Raw genomic sequence first — 14,209 nt, forward strand, 5'->3', positions numbered from 1 at the left:
CGCCAGGGCATGGACGCAGGAGAATGGTCCCTTCACCCGGACGTGTTTCAACAGATCTGTTACCGCTGGGGGTCGCCGGACGTCGATCTGATGGCGTCACGGCACAACAACAAGGTCCCAGTTTTCATGGCACGGTCTCACGATCACCGAGCGCTGGCGGCAGACGCCTTGGTTCAGGATTGGTCGCAGTTCCGACTCCCCTATGTGTTCCCACCTCTAGCATTGTTACCCAGAGTTCTCCGGAAAATCAAGTCCGACTGCCAGCGAGCCATACTCGTCGCTCCAAATTGGCCAAGAAGGTCGTGGTACCCGGATCTGTGGCATCTCACGGTAGGCCAACCGTGGGCACTACCAGACCGTCCAGATCTGCTGTCTCAAGGGCCGTTTTTCCATCTGAATTCTGCGGCCCTGAACCTGACTGTGTGGCCATTGAGTCCTGGATCCTAGCGGCCTCAGGTTTGTCTCAGGGAGTTGTTGCCACAATGAGACAGGCTAGAAAACCATCCTCAGCTAAGATCTATCACAGGACGTGGAAGATATTCTTAGCGTGGTGCTTGGCTCAAGGGTTTTCTCCCTGGCCATTTGCATTGCCAATTTTTCTTTCCTTCCTGCAGTCTGGGTTGGAAAAAGGTTTGTCCCTTAGCTCGCTTAAGGGTCAAGTCTCCGCGTTATCCGTATTCTTTCAGAAGCGCTTGGCACAGCTTTCTAAAGTACGCACGTTTCTCCAAGGAGTTTGTCATATCGTTCCTCCTTACAGACGGCCATTGGAACCCTGGGATCTGAACAAGGTTCTCCTTGCTCTTCAAAAGCCGCCTTTCGAGCCCTTGAAAGAGGTTCCCCTTTCTCGGCTTTCACAAAAGGTAGTTTTTCTTGTAGCGGTCACATCTCTTCGAAGAGTGTCCGAGCTGGCGGCGTTATCTTGCAAATCTCCCTTCCTGGTGTTTCACCAAGACAAGGTAGTACTGCGTCCAATTCCAGAGTTTTCTCCCAAGGTGGTTTCTTCCTTTCATCTCAATCAGGATATCACTTTGCCATCTTTGTGTCCGCATCCAGTTCACCACTTTGAAAAGGGTTTACATCTGTTGGACCTGGTGAGAGCACTCAGGATTTACATTTCTCGCACGGCGCCTCTACGCCGTTCGGATGCGCTCTTTGTCCTAGTCGCTGGTCAGCATAAGGGATCGCAAGCTTCCAAATCCACCCTGGCGCGGTGGATCAAGGAACCAATTCTTCACGCATACCGTTCTGCTGGGCTTCAGATTCCATCTGGACTGAAGGCCCATTCTACCAGAGCCGTTGGTGCGTCCTGGGCGTTGAGGCATCAGGCTACGGCTCAGCAAGTGTGCCAGGCGGCTACCTGGTCGAGTCTGCACACATTTACCAAACACTATCAAGTGCATACCTACGCTTCGGCAGACGCCAGCCTAGGTAGACGAGTCCTTCAGGCGGCGGTGGCCCACCTGTAGGAAGAGGCTGTATGACAGCCCGTTCATGTGGTATCTTTTTACCCACCCAGGGACTGCTTTTGGACGTCCCACTGTCTGGGTCTCCCAATTAGGAGCGAAAAAGAAGAAGGGAATTTTGTTTACTTACCGTAAATTCCTTTTCTTCTAGCTCCAATTGGGAGACCCAGCACCCGCCCTATCTGTTTTTAGGGTTTCGTTTTTTCGGGTGCACATGTTGTTCACGTTGTTTCTTAAGTTCTCCGATCTAGTTATCGTATTGAATTTGGTTTTGAAACTGTTATTGGCTTTCCTCCTTCTTGCTTTGGTACTAAAACTGAGGAATCCGTACTCCTACGGGAGGGTGTATAGCCAGAAGGGGAGGGGCCTTACACTTTTAAGTGTAGTTCTTTGTGCGGCCTCCAGAGGCAGTAGCTATACACCCACTGTCTGGGTCTCCCAATTGGAGCTAGAAGAAAAGGAATTTACGGTAAGTAAACAAAATTCCCTTCTTATATGGTATATGATCTCACTGTTCGGCAGCATTATTTGTTTTTGGCTGTATACCCTCACTGATTACTCTGCGGACGACATGCTGTTGTCTGCTCTTAAAGAGTAAGGGTGCCAAGGCACTGGCTTATTTTACAACCGGTACCTCTTGTGCGGCTATATTACGGGCACTGCACAGATGACAGCGACAGAGTTTGCATGATGAAATCAGCAAATCTCTGAATAGCTTTCACATCACAGGACTCTGTCTATGGACAGGGGGTCTGCTAAGATACTTGAAGCCTTGCAGTCCAGACCGATACCACAGGGCCAGGGAGCTGTGAGTTCATCGCTCCCGGGTCCCTCTGAGTCGGTACAACATCCTGGGGTAACACCCAGATCCCACGGTGAGAACTCCGTCACGGACCGCGGCCTATGATAGGCTAAGCGGGCCCGCTAGGAACCTTCCCCGACTTCATCAGGAGTGCGTGTTTCGATCACTCTAACTCCAGAGGGGCCGTCCAGTAGCACAGAACTTGACGGACAAGCGCTTACTAAGCGCCTTATTGATACGCGTTACCCTTTTCCCCCCTGACGTGCTTAAGGGTTGGGCTCAGTGTCACAGGGTGGATCCTCCAGTCTCTAGGCTGGCGGCTAGATCCGTAGTATTAGGGGCAGATGTCCATCTCTCACGAATGCCACTGACAGGCAAATAACGCTTATGATGAAATCCATCTATGAAGCCATAGTCGCATCTTTTGCTCCAGCCTTCGCAGCCGTGAGGGCACTCCAAGCTATCTCAGCTTCTCCGGCTGAGATTATTGCGGTTGCACATAACTCTGCCACACAGGTTGTGTCCTTCACTTCTCAGGCGTAGGTTTTTTCGTTCTACGCCATGAACGCCGTTCCTGGAATCTGCGAGCCGTACAGCGGTAGCATCCACCAATTCAGTGGCAGTCTGCAGGGCCATGTGGCTACGTGAATGGAAGGCAGGCTCTGCTTCCAAGAAGTTCTTAACCGGTTTGCCATTTTATGGCGACCGTTTGTTTGGCGAGCAATTGGATGAAGTTACTAGACAGTCTCGTCCTTGCCGCAGTCCAAGACCGATGGGTGAGAGACATTCTGTCTCACGGTTACAGGATACAGCTCTGCTCTCGTCCTCCGACTCGTTTCTTCAGAACATCTCCGCCCCCCGAGTGAGCCGATGCACTTTTTCAGGCGGTGAACACTCTGAAGCCTCGATGTCACAAGGAGACTTCCTACCATCAATTGACATCAAGGATGCTTATCTCCATGTGCCGATCGCACCCGAGCTTCAACGCTTTCTGCGTTTCGCCATCAGGGATGAACACCTTCAGTTCGTGGCACTGCTATTCGGCCTGGCGACAGCCCCACGGGTCTTCACCAAGGTCATGGCAGCAGTGGTGGCGGTCCTACAGGGCCACTCGGTGATCACTTACCTAGACGATCCTCTAGTCAAGACACCCTCCTGGGTGGCATGTCAACACAACCTGACCATTGCTCTGGAGACTCTCCAGGGGTTCGGGTAGATCATCAAAATTCCAGGGTCAAAACTGACACCGACCCAATCACTGACTTATCTCGGGATGGAGTTTTATACTCTCTCAGCGATAGTGAAGCTTCCGCTGCATAGTCAGCGTTCACTACAGACAGGGGTGCAATCTCTCCTTCGGGCCCAGTCACCCCTTGAGGCGCCTCATGCACTGTCCCAGGATGATGGTGACAGCAAGGGAGACAGTTCCCTTGCGCAGTATCGTCTGCGTCCGATTCTTTCGGACACCGCAAATGGGACAGGAGGTCGACGTCCCTAGACAAGAACGTCTCTCTTTCCCTTGCAGCAAAACTTCAGTGGTGTCTTCTTTCCACTTCCTGGGCGAAGGAAAAATCCTTCCGGCCCCCAGCCGGGGCTGGGGTCACGACGGACGCGAGTCTGTCAGGGTGGGGAGCGGTCTTCCTCCACCACTCGGCTCAGGGAACCTGGACTCCGACAGAGTCCTCTCCTCGGTTAAATGTTCTGGAGATAAGGGCAGTGGATTTAGCCCTAAAGGTGTTCCAGCGGTAGCTGGACGGCAGGCAGATCCGAATTCAGTCGGACAACGCCAAGGCAGTTGCGTACATCAACCACCAGGGCGGCACACGCAGTCGTCAAGCCTTCCGAGCAGTTCGGCAGATTCGGCTGTGGGCGGAAGCCACAGCCTCCAACTTCACCGCAGTTCACATCCCGGGCGTAGAAAACTGGGAATCAGATTTTTCTCAGTCGCCAGGGCATGGACACAGGGGAATGGTCTTCACCCGCACGTGTTTCTAGAGATCTGTTGCCGTTGGGGAACTTCGGACGTCGATCTAATGGCGTCTCAGCACTACAACAAAGTCCCGGCATTCATGGCTCGGTCCAAGGATCACAGAGCTCTGGCGGCAGACGCGCTAGTTCACGACTGGTCGCAGTTTCGACTGCCTTATGTATTTCCTCCTCTGGCACTACTGCCCAGAGTGTCACGCAAGATCAGGTCAGACTGTCGCCGCGCCATCCTCGTTGCTCCAGACTGGCCGAGGTGATCGTGGTACCCGGATCTGTGGCACCTCACGGTGGGTCAACCGTGGGCACTCCCTGACCGACCTGACTTGCTGCCTCAAGGGCCATATTTCCTTCGGAATTCTACGGCTCTAATCCTCACTGTGTGGTGGCTCCTAGCGTCATCAGGGATATCTCCAAATGTCATTGCCACCATGAGACAGGCCAGGAAACCAACGTCCGCCAAGATCTATCACAGGACTTGGAGGATCTTCTTATCCTGGTGCTCTGATCAGGGTTTTACTCCCTGGCCGTTTGCCTTGCCCACTTTCTTTCGCAAAGGGTGGCCTTCCTAGTGGCAGTCACATCACTCAGAAGAGTATCTCAGCTGGCAGAGCTGTCATGCAAAGCCACCTTCCTGGTGTTTCACCAGGATAGGGTGGTTCTACGTCCGGTCCCGGCCTTTCTCCCTAAGGTATCCCCGTTTCGTCTTACCCTCTTTGGGTCCGCATCCAGTTCACCAATGTGAAAAGGATTTGCATTTATTAGATCTGGTGAGAGCACTCCGGCTCTACATTTCTCGCACGGCGCCCCTGCGCCGGTCTGATGCGCTCTTGTCCTTATCGCGGACCAGAGTAAGGTATTTCAGGTTCAAGTCAACCTTGGCTCGGTGAATCAAGGAACCGATTCTTGAAGCATACCGTTCTTTTGGGCTTCCGATTCCTGCAGGGCTGAAGGCCCATTCTACCAGAGCCGTCGGTGTCCTGAGCATTGCGACACCAGACTACGGCTCGGCAGGTGTCAGGCGGCTACCTGGTCGAGTCTGCACACTCTCACGAAACACTATCAGGTGCATGCCGATGATTCGGCAGAGGCCAGCCTAGGTAGGCGAGTCCTTCAGGCGGCAGTTGCCCACCTGTAAGAGGGGGCCGTTTTTCGGCTCTTTTTATCGAGGTATTCTTTTACCCACCCAGGGATTGCTTTTGGACATCCCAATTGTCTGGGTCTTCCAATGGAGCGACAAAGAAGAAGGGAATTTTGTTTACTTACCGTAAATTCCTTTTCTTCTAGCTCCTATTGGGAGACCCAGCACCCGCCCCTGTGCCCTTCGGGCTGTTGTTCTTTTGTGTACACATGTTGTTCATGTTGAATTGTTCTTTTGGTCCATGGTTTCAGTTCTCCGAACATCCTTCGGATTGAATTTACCTTAGGCCAATTTATAAGTTTCCTCCTTCCTGCTTTTGCACCAAAACTGAGGAGCCCGTGATGCACGGGAGGGTGTATAGCAGAGGGGAGGGGTTACACTTTTTAAAGTGTAATACTTTGTGTGGCCTCCGGAGGCAGAAGCTATACACCCAATTGTCTGGGTCTCCCAATAGGAGCTAGAAGAAAAGGAATTTACGGTAAGTAAACAAAATTCCCTTCTTTTGCGGCCTGTACCTCTTGTGGGGCTATGTTACCTGCGGGTTCCACCTACCCTCACTGTGAGCAATGCTCGACCCCTGTTTCGCTTGCTCAGCCGGAGCCTCGGACACTGGTGGGCCCCTCGGCTCATGTAGACCCCCCTGCTCCCCCTGACCAGGCTGCAGGGACAGAGTTCGCCTCTTTTGCTGAGAAACTCTGAGTCACTTTCTCAATCCATTGCACAGTCTATGGACAAATGGTCTTCTAAGCTGCTAGAGGCTTTGCAGTCCAGACCGGACCTTTCACAGGCCCCGGCCCCTGTTGGCTCGTCGCCTCCAGGCCCCTCTCGGTCCGCGCCGCAGCGCGCTCCCAGGTTGGCCCCTCGGTCTCAGGCGGAGGACTCCTGCCCGGCTAAGCGGGCTCGCTGGGACTCTTCCCCGACTTCCTCTCGCTGCTCGGGATCTCAGCTTGAGGACTCTCTGGAGGACGAGGCGGACGTCGCAGCTCAGGGCTCTGACCCTGACGTCGCCTTTAACCTTGATACACCTGAGGGGGACGCCTTAGTAAATGATCTTATCTCGTCCATCAACCAGGTGTTAGATCTCTCTCCCCCGCCTCCTCCTGTAGAGGAGTCGGCGTCTCAGCAGGAGAAACACCAGTTTCGGTTCCCCAAACGTACACGCAATACGTTTTTTGATCACTCTAACTTCAGGGACGCTGTCCAGAAGCCCAGAGCGGTCCCGGACAAGCGCTTTACTAAGCGCCTCACTGACACGCGTTACCCCTTCCCATCTGAAGTCGTTAAGGGTTGGGCTCACTGTCCCAAGGTGGATCCTCCAGTCTCAAGATTGGCGGCTAGATCCGTGGTGTCGGTTGCAGATGGCTCATCTCTAAAGGATGCCACTGACAGGCAGATAGAGCTCCTGGTGAAGTCCATCTATGAGGCCACGGGCGCGTCTTTTGCCCCGGCCTTTGCAGCCGTGTGGGCACTCCAAGCTATCTCGGCTTGTCTGACTGAGATTAATGCTGTCACACGTAATTCTGCTCCACAAGTTGCGTCTTTGACCTCTCAGGCGTCAGCCTTTTCATCCTACGCCATGAACGCCGTCCTGGACTCTGCTAGCCGTACAGCTGTAGCATCCGCTAACTCTGTGGCAGTCCGCAGGGCCATGTGGCTGCGCGAATGGAAGGCAGACTCGGCTTCCAAGAGGTTCTTAACCGGTTTGCCGTTTTCTGGCGACCGTTTGTTTGGCGAACGATTGGATGAGATTATTAAGGAATCCAAAGGAAAGGATTCCTTCTTACCCCAGGCCAAACCTAAGAGACCTCAACAGAGAAAGGTTCAATCGAGATTTCGGTCCTTTCGTCCCTCCGCCAAGTCCCAATCCTCTTCGTCCAACAGGCCGGAGAAAGGCCAGAGGAACTCCTATGCGTGGCGATCCAAGTCTCGCCCACAAAAGGCCGCAGGAGGCACTGCCTCCAAGACGGCTTCCTCATGACTCTCGGCCTCCCCTGACCGCATCCTCGGTCGGTGGCAGGCTCTCCCGCTTTGGCGACGCCTGGTGGCCACATGTTCAAGACCGATGGGTGAGAGACATTCTGTCTCACGGTTACAGGATAGAGTTCAGCTCTCGTCCTGCGGCTCGCTTCTTCAGAACCTCTCCGCCCCCCGCTCAGGCCGACGCACTTTTTCAGGCAGTAGCCGCTCTAAAGATGGAAGGAGTTGTGATCCCCGTTCCCCTTCAGGAACGTGGTCGCGGATTTTACTCCAACTTGTTCGTGGTGCCAAAAAAGGACGGGTCATTCCGTCCCGTTCTGGACCTCAAGCTACTCAACAGACATGTGAGAACCAGACGGTTCCGGATGGAATCTCTCCGCTCGGTCATCGCCTCAATGTCACAAGGAGACTTCCTAGCATCGATCGACATCAAGGATGCTTATCTCCATGTACCGATCGCACCCGAGCATCAACGTTTCCTGCGTTTCGCCATCGGGGACGAACACCTCCAGTTCGTGGCATTGCCTTTCGGCTTGGCGACAGCCCCACGGGTTTTCACCAAAGTCATGGCATCCGTTGTGGCGGTCCTGCATTCTCAGGGCCACTCGGTGATTCCCTACTTGGACGATCTCCTAGTCAGGGCCCCGTCTCGGGTGGCGTGTCAACAAAGTCTATCTGTCGCTCTGGCGACTCTCCAGCGGTTCGGGTGGATCATCAACTTCCCGAAATCCAAGTTGACACCGACCCAATCACTGACGTACCTTGGGATGGAGTTTCATACCCAGCAAGCGTTAGTCAAGCTTCCGAGCGACAAACAGCTTTCTCTGCAGGCAGGGGTGCAATCCCTTCTTCGGAGTCAGTCACACCCCTTAAGGCGCCTCATGCACTTCCTGGGGAAGATGGTGGCAGCTATAGAGGCAGTCCCGTTCGCGCAATTCCATCTTCGGCCACTCCAATGGGACATTCTCCGCAAATGGGACAGGAGTTCGGCTTCCCTCGACAGGAACCTCTCTCTTTCCCTTGCAACCAAGACGTCACTTCAGTGGTGGCTCCTTCCCAATTCTCTGTCGCAGGGAAAATCCTTCCTACCCCCAACCTGGGCTGTGGTCACCACAGACGCGAGCCTGTCAGGGTGGGGAGCGTTTTTTCTCCACCACAGGGCTCAGGGAACCTGGACTCCGATAGAGTCTTCCCTTCAGATCAATATTCTGGAGATAAGGGCAGTGTATCTAGCCCTATTGGCTTTTCATCGGTGGCTGGAGGGCAGGCAGATCCGTATCCAGTCGGACAACGCCACTGCCGTCGCGTACATCAACCACCAAGGCGGCACTCGCAGTCGTCAAGCCTTCCAGGAAGTCCGACGGATTCTGCAGTGGGTGGAAGCCACTGCCTCCACCATCTCCGCAGTTCACATCCCGGGCGTAGAAAACTGGGAAGCAGATTTTCTCAGTCGTCAGGGCATGGACGCGGGGGAATGGTCTCTGCACCCAGACGTGTTTCGAGAGATCTGTCGCCGCTGGGGAACGCCGGACGTCGATCTCATGGCGTCACGGCACAACAAAAAAGTCCCGGCATTCATGGCACGGTCTCAGGATCACAGAGCTCTGGCGGCGGACGCGTTAGTTCAGGATTGCTCGCAGTTTCGACTGCCTTATGTGTTTCCTCCTCTGGCGATGCTGCCCAGAGTGTTACGCAAGATCAGGTCCGACTGCCGTCGCGCCATTCTCGTCGCTCCAGACTGGCCGAGGCGGTCGTGGTACCCGGATCTGTGGCATCTCACGGTGGGTCAACCGTGGGCGCTTCCAGACCGCCCAGACTTGCTGTCACAAGGCCCGTTTTTCCATCTGAATTCTGTGGCCGTCAACCTGACTGTGTGGCCATTGAGTCCTGGCTCCTAGCGTCTTCAGGGTTATCTCAGGATGTCATTGCCACCATGAGACAGGCCAGGAAGCCTACGTCCGCCAAGATCTATTATAGGTCTTGGCAAATCTTCCTATCCTGGTGCGCTAATAACGGTTTTACTCCATGGCCGTTTGCCTTACCCACTTTTCTTTCATTCCTTCAATCCGGAATGGACAAGGGTTTGTCACTTGGCTCTCTCAAGGGCCAAGTATCGGCGCTCTCCGTGTTTTTTCAAAAGCGTCTAGCCAGGCTTCCGCAGGTCCGCACGTTCCTGCAGGGAGTTTGCCACATAGTCCCACCTTACAAGCGTCTGCTGGAACCCTGGGATCTTAACAGGGTGCTAACGGCTCTTCAGAAACCACCTTTCGAGCCGCTGCGGGATGTCTCTCTATCACGTCTTTCGCAGAAGGTGGCCTTCCTAGTGGCAGTCACATCACTTCGGAGAGTGTCTGAGCTAGCAGCGCTGTCATGCAAAGCCCCCTTCCTGGTGTTTCACCAGGATAAGGTGGTTCTGCGTCCGGTCCCGGAATTTCTCCCTAAGGTGGTATCCTCTTTTCATCTCAATCAGGATATCTCCTTGCCTTCATTTTGCCCTAATCCAATTCACCAGTGTGAAAAGGATTTGCACTCTTTGGATCTTGTGAGAGCACTCCGGCTCTACGTGTCTCGCACGGCGCCCCTGCGTCGTTCAGATACGCTCTTTGTCCTTGTCGCTGGCCAGCGTAAGGGGTCGCAGGCTTCCAAGTCAACCTTGGCTCGGTGGATCAAGGAACCGATTCTCGAAGCCTACCGTTCTTCTGGGCTTCCGCTTCCTTCAGGGCTGAAAGCCCATTCTACCAGAGCCGTAGGTGCGTCCTGGGCATTGCGGCACCGGGCTACGGCTCAGCAGGTGTGTCAGGCAACTACGTGGTCTAGTCTGCACACTTTCACGAAACACTATCAGGTGCATACCTATGCTTCGGCAGACGCCAGTCTAGGTAGGCGAGTCCTTCAGGCGGCGGTTGCCCACCTGTAAGAGGGGGCCGTTTTTTCGGCTCTTTTTATTGAGGTATTCTTTTACCCACCCAGGGACTGCTCTTGGACGTCCCAATTGTCTGGGTCTCCCAATGGAGCGACAAAGAAGGGAATTTTGTTTACTTACCGTAAATTCCTTTTCTTCTAGCTCCTATTGGGAGACTCAGCACCCGCCCCTGTTCACTTCGGGCCGGTTGTTCTTTTGTGTACACATGTTGTTCATGTTGAATTGTTCTTTTGGTTCATGGTTTTCAGTTCTCCGAACATCCTTCGGATTGCATTTACCCTAGACCAATTTATAAGTTTTTTTCCTTCCTGCTTTTGCACCAAAACTGAGGAGCCCGTGATCCACGGGAGGGTGTATAGGCAGAGGGGACAGGTTACACTTTTTAAAGTGTAATACTTTGTGTGGCCTCCGGAGGCAGAAGCTATACACCCAATTGTCTGGGTCTCCCAATAGGAGCTAGAAGAAAAGGAATTTACGGTAAGTAAACAAAATTCCCTTCATTTCTGCGTTTTTCACCCCTGCAATGCATTGGTGAAAAACACAACCAAAAAACGCAGCAAGACACAGAAACAAAAATGCATGCGATTTTTGGTGCGTTTTTTTGCGGACAGAAGTTCTGCATCTTTGTGGTCCATAAAAAAAGGCAGCGTGTGCGCACACAGCCTAACACTTCAGATGCCAAGGTCAATAGCGACAGTGGTTAGACGAGGGTGGGGGATCTTCTAGGTCTATGGTAATTTAAAAAAGTTATAGCTCTCGGAATATGGCAATGAGGTTAAAGTAGAAAAAAAGACATTGTGTTGTAAGACTCAAAATAGCTGCATCACAAGTAAATTGGAAGTAAATCTTGTTTCATGATGAGCGAAACAAAGGATATTTGTAACATGAACTTCGAAGTAATGAAAATGTTGTGCAGCCTTTTCCAGCTCTAATTGCAGGCAGCAACATGAACAACAAATGTTTTCATTTTAGCTGTTATTGCTATGCCCATAAACATGTAACCGTACTTTATGCTAAAATTCTATGGATTTGTACTATATATATATATATATATATATATATATATATATATATATATATATATATATATATATATATATATATATATATATATATATATATATATATATATATAAATATAAATATATATATATATATATATATATATATATATATATATATATATATATATATAAATATATATATATATATATATATAAATATTTTTATTTTTTTTTCTCTCCTTTTAACTATTTGTTGACCGCTTTCAGCATTCTGACAGTTCACATGTAACTGCAATGATATTTTAGAACGTCTCTGCAAAGTTAGTATCTGCACAGAGATAATGCTGGAGCGGGAGGCTGACTGCCAGACAGATGGACTCACAAAGAAAATTTACCACTTCTGCCTTTCTGATTGCTGTATATACGGCACTAAATGATTGCAATTTGAAGTAACAACTTGCAAATAGAACGTACCATTAAGTCCAATGTTCGGAAGAGGCAAATGAATGAAATTGGTTTTAGTGCATATAATGACACATTCATCTACGTGTTCTCTGTGTTTTAATTCGTTACATTGTCTTACAGAACATAAAGCAGTCCAAGATAACGGAAGCCGCATCCAGGAAAGTGGCAGCCCGAAAGCCTGTAACTACGAAGAACACGAGTGGAGTGGTGAGCAGGAAAGGGGCCACGGGCAGCCTGACCTGCGACTGTTATGCAAGAGATCAAGTCTGCGCTATTTGCCTTGCAAGGTAATGTATTTTGAGCAAGTAAAACCTCGTTTCACTTTAACTGGGCCGAATGTACTCTACAATTACAACTGATTCTGATAAAGATACAGTGGAACCTCGGTTTACGAGTAACCCGGTGTGCGAGTATTTTACTATACGAGCAATGCTTGCTGTAAATTTGTAACTCAGTTTACGAGCATGCTTTGCTGTACAAGCAAATACTTATTGCACACACTTCCGGTTCTGTACTTTCACCGCGTTCTGACCCGCTCTTGCAACACACACACACACACACACATATATGTAATGTGTATAATGCTCACCTTACCTTCCGTTTCCGTTCCCTCGCTGGCCTCCTGGTTCTTGTAGTCCGCAGATACAGTATGTGTATCGGGTAACTTCGGAGGAACTTCCGCTGTCAGTGCTTCTCAAAGGCAGCGCGCTGACCAATCAGAGGCAAGCGGCACCTGCGTATGACAAGGACGCTGACAGCAGAAGCTCCTGCATTGTCGCGATAGTTACCCATTACACATACCTGTAGACTACAAGAACGAGGAGGCCGGCGAGGGAACGGAAGGTAAGGTGTGTGTGTGTGTGTGTTGCCACAGTAGGGGACATTGCACAAGTTGTGGAACAAATTGTCTCAGCATCCATTATTTCCTATGGGAAATTTTGCTTTGCTAGACAAGTAACTTGGTTTACAAGCACACTTCTAAAACGGATTGTTCTCGTAAACCAAGGTTCCACTGTATATTCTGGTATATGGACCTGTGGCAGCAAGTTATCTTATCCACTTAGAAAGGGGTATTCTAATTTAAGCAAATAAGCTTCGGCATCTTTTCCAATATACTTTTGTTTTTTCATGGTTTCTAAGATCTTTGTTTGCACTGATTTAATGAAAACCTTCATGGTTTACTAGGACTGGACACATTAGAAATAACTTGGCCAAACCATTGCAGCCCATTAGCCTCTTTCGATTGCATTGAGGGGAAAATTGGGCAGCAATCGGTAAAGGGGATTTCTAGAAATGACTCATCGCTGTATAAACAGAATGTTATTCAACTTACAGCTATTATACTTTTTCAGTTTCTCACCATTTGTCAGGCGTTTGCAGTCAGTGAATGGATCACTTGTGTTTACATTCAGACTGCATGCCTGTAGTAGCTGATCCTGCTTAGAAGTGAACACTATTGTATTTAATGAACTATAGGACCTCTTCAATGTAACAGAATGATAAAGAGAAACTTGTGTAGGTGATGTATTCTGCTGATAAGATATATTTCTAACCTCTTTGGTGCAGCAATGGAGGTGTGTGTGTGTGTGTGTGTGTGTGTGTGTGTGTGTGTGTGTGTTATATAAATTGTTTAAAAGAACAGAGTCCACAGTAGTTGATACCTTTTAATGACTAACTGAAAAGATGGTAATAATAGCAAGCTTTCGAGACTACTCAGGTCTCATCAGGCTCAGTATAGTACTAGATCTGAAGTGTCACATATTTATACACAACAGGACATAGACTGGAGCAGTAAATAACAGGGCTGTGGAGTCGGTAAGCCAAACCTTCGACTCAGACTCCTCAATTTCTCTTGCACCGACTCCGACTCCTACATATATTGCTTATAGTTAGGTGAAAAATTTATTGTAGTACATGAACATGTGTATGTGAACATCAGTCATTTAATAATTTTTATGATACAATAATCAATATATTTGGATAGAACATAAAATATATTTATTGGCATACAACTTTAGAACACAAAACTGTAATAAATTGTAAATATGTAATACACTATAATATACAGTAGATTACATATATATCTTGTGTGTGTATTTATCTTGTGTGTATTTATCTTGTGTGTGTGTGTGTGTGTATATGTATATATTGTATTACATATTTACAATTTATTAGTTTTTTGTGTTCTAGAGATGTATTCTAATAAGTATATTTCTTTGTCGCTCCATTGGGAGACCCAGACAATTGGGTGTATAGCTTCTGCCTCCGGAGGCCACACAAAGTTATTACACTTTAAAAAGTGTAACCCCTCCCCTCTGCTATACACCCTCCCGTGCATCACGGGCCCATCAGTTTTATGCTTTGTGTTGAAGGAGGCACACATTCACGCAAGCTCCACATTTTAGTCAGCAGCAGCTGCTGACTTGATCGGATGGAAGACAAGAGGGCCCC

General features: G+C 49.9%; 1 protein-coding gene across 2 annotated transcripts in view; it reads left to right on the forward strand.

The window, feature by feature from the left end:
* The window catches only part of CDC7 (cell division cycle 7), a 160,934-nt gene that overhangs the window by 69,407 nt on the left and 77,318 nt on the right, over positions 1-14,209 (forward strand). For both annotated transcript variants that reach the window (XM_075321029.1, XM_075321030.1), the window contains exon 8: positions 11,879-12,045. In XM_075321029.1, coding sequence (XP_075177144.1) covers positions 11,879-12,045 — 167 coding nt within the window. The remainder of the gene's footprint in view (positions 1-11,878; positions 12,046-14,209) is intronic.

This window comes from Anomaloglossus baeobatrachus, chromosome 8 (genome assembly GCF_048569485.1).
Source record: "Anomaloglossus baeobatrachus isolate aAnoBae1 chromosome 8, aAnoBae1.hap1, whole genome shotgun sequence".
In the NCBI taxonomy this organism is placed as follows: domain Eukaryota; kingdom Metazoa; phylum Chordata; class Amphibia; order Anura; family Aromobatidae; genus Anomaloglossus; species Anomaloglossus baeobatrachus.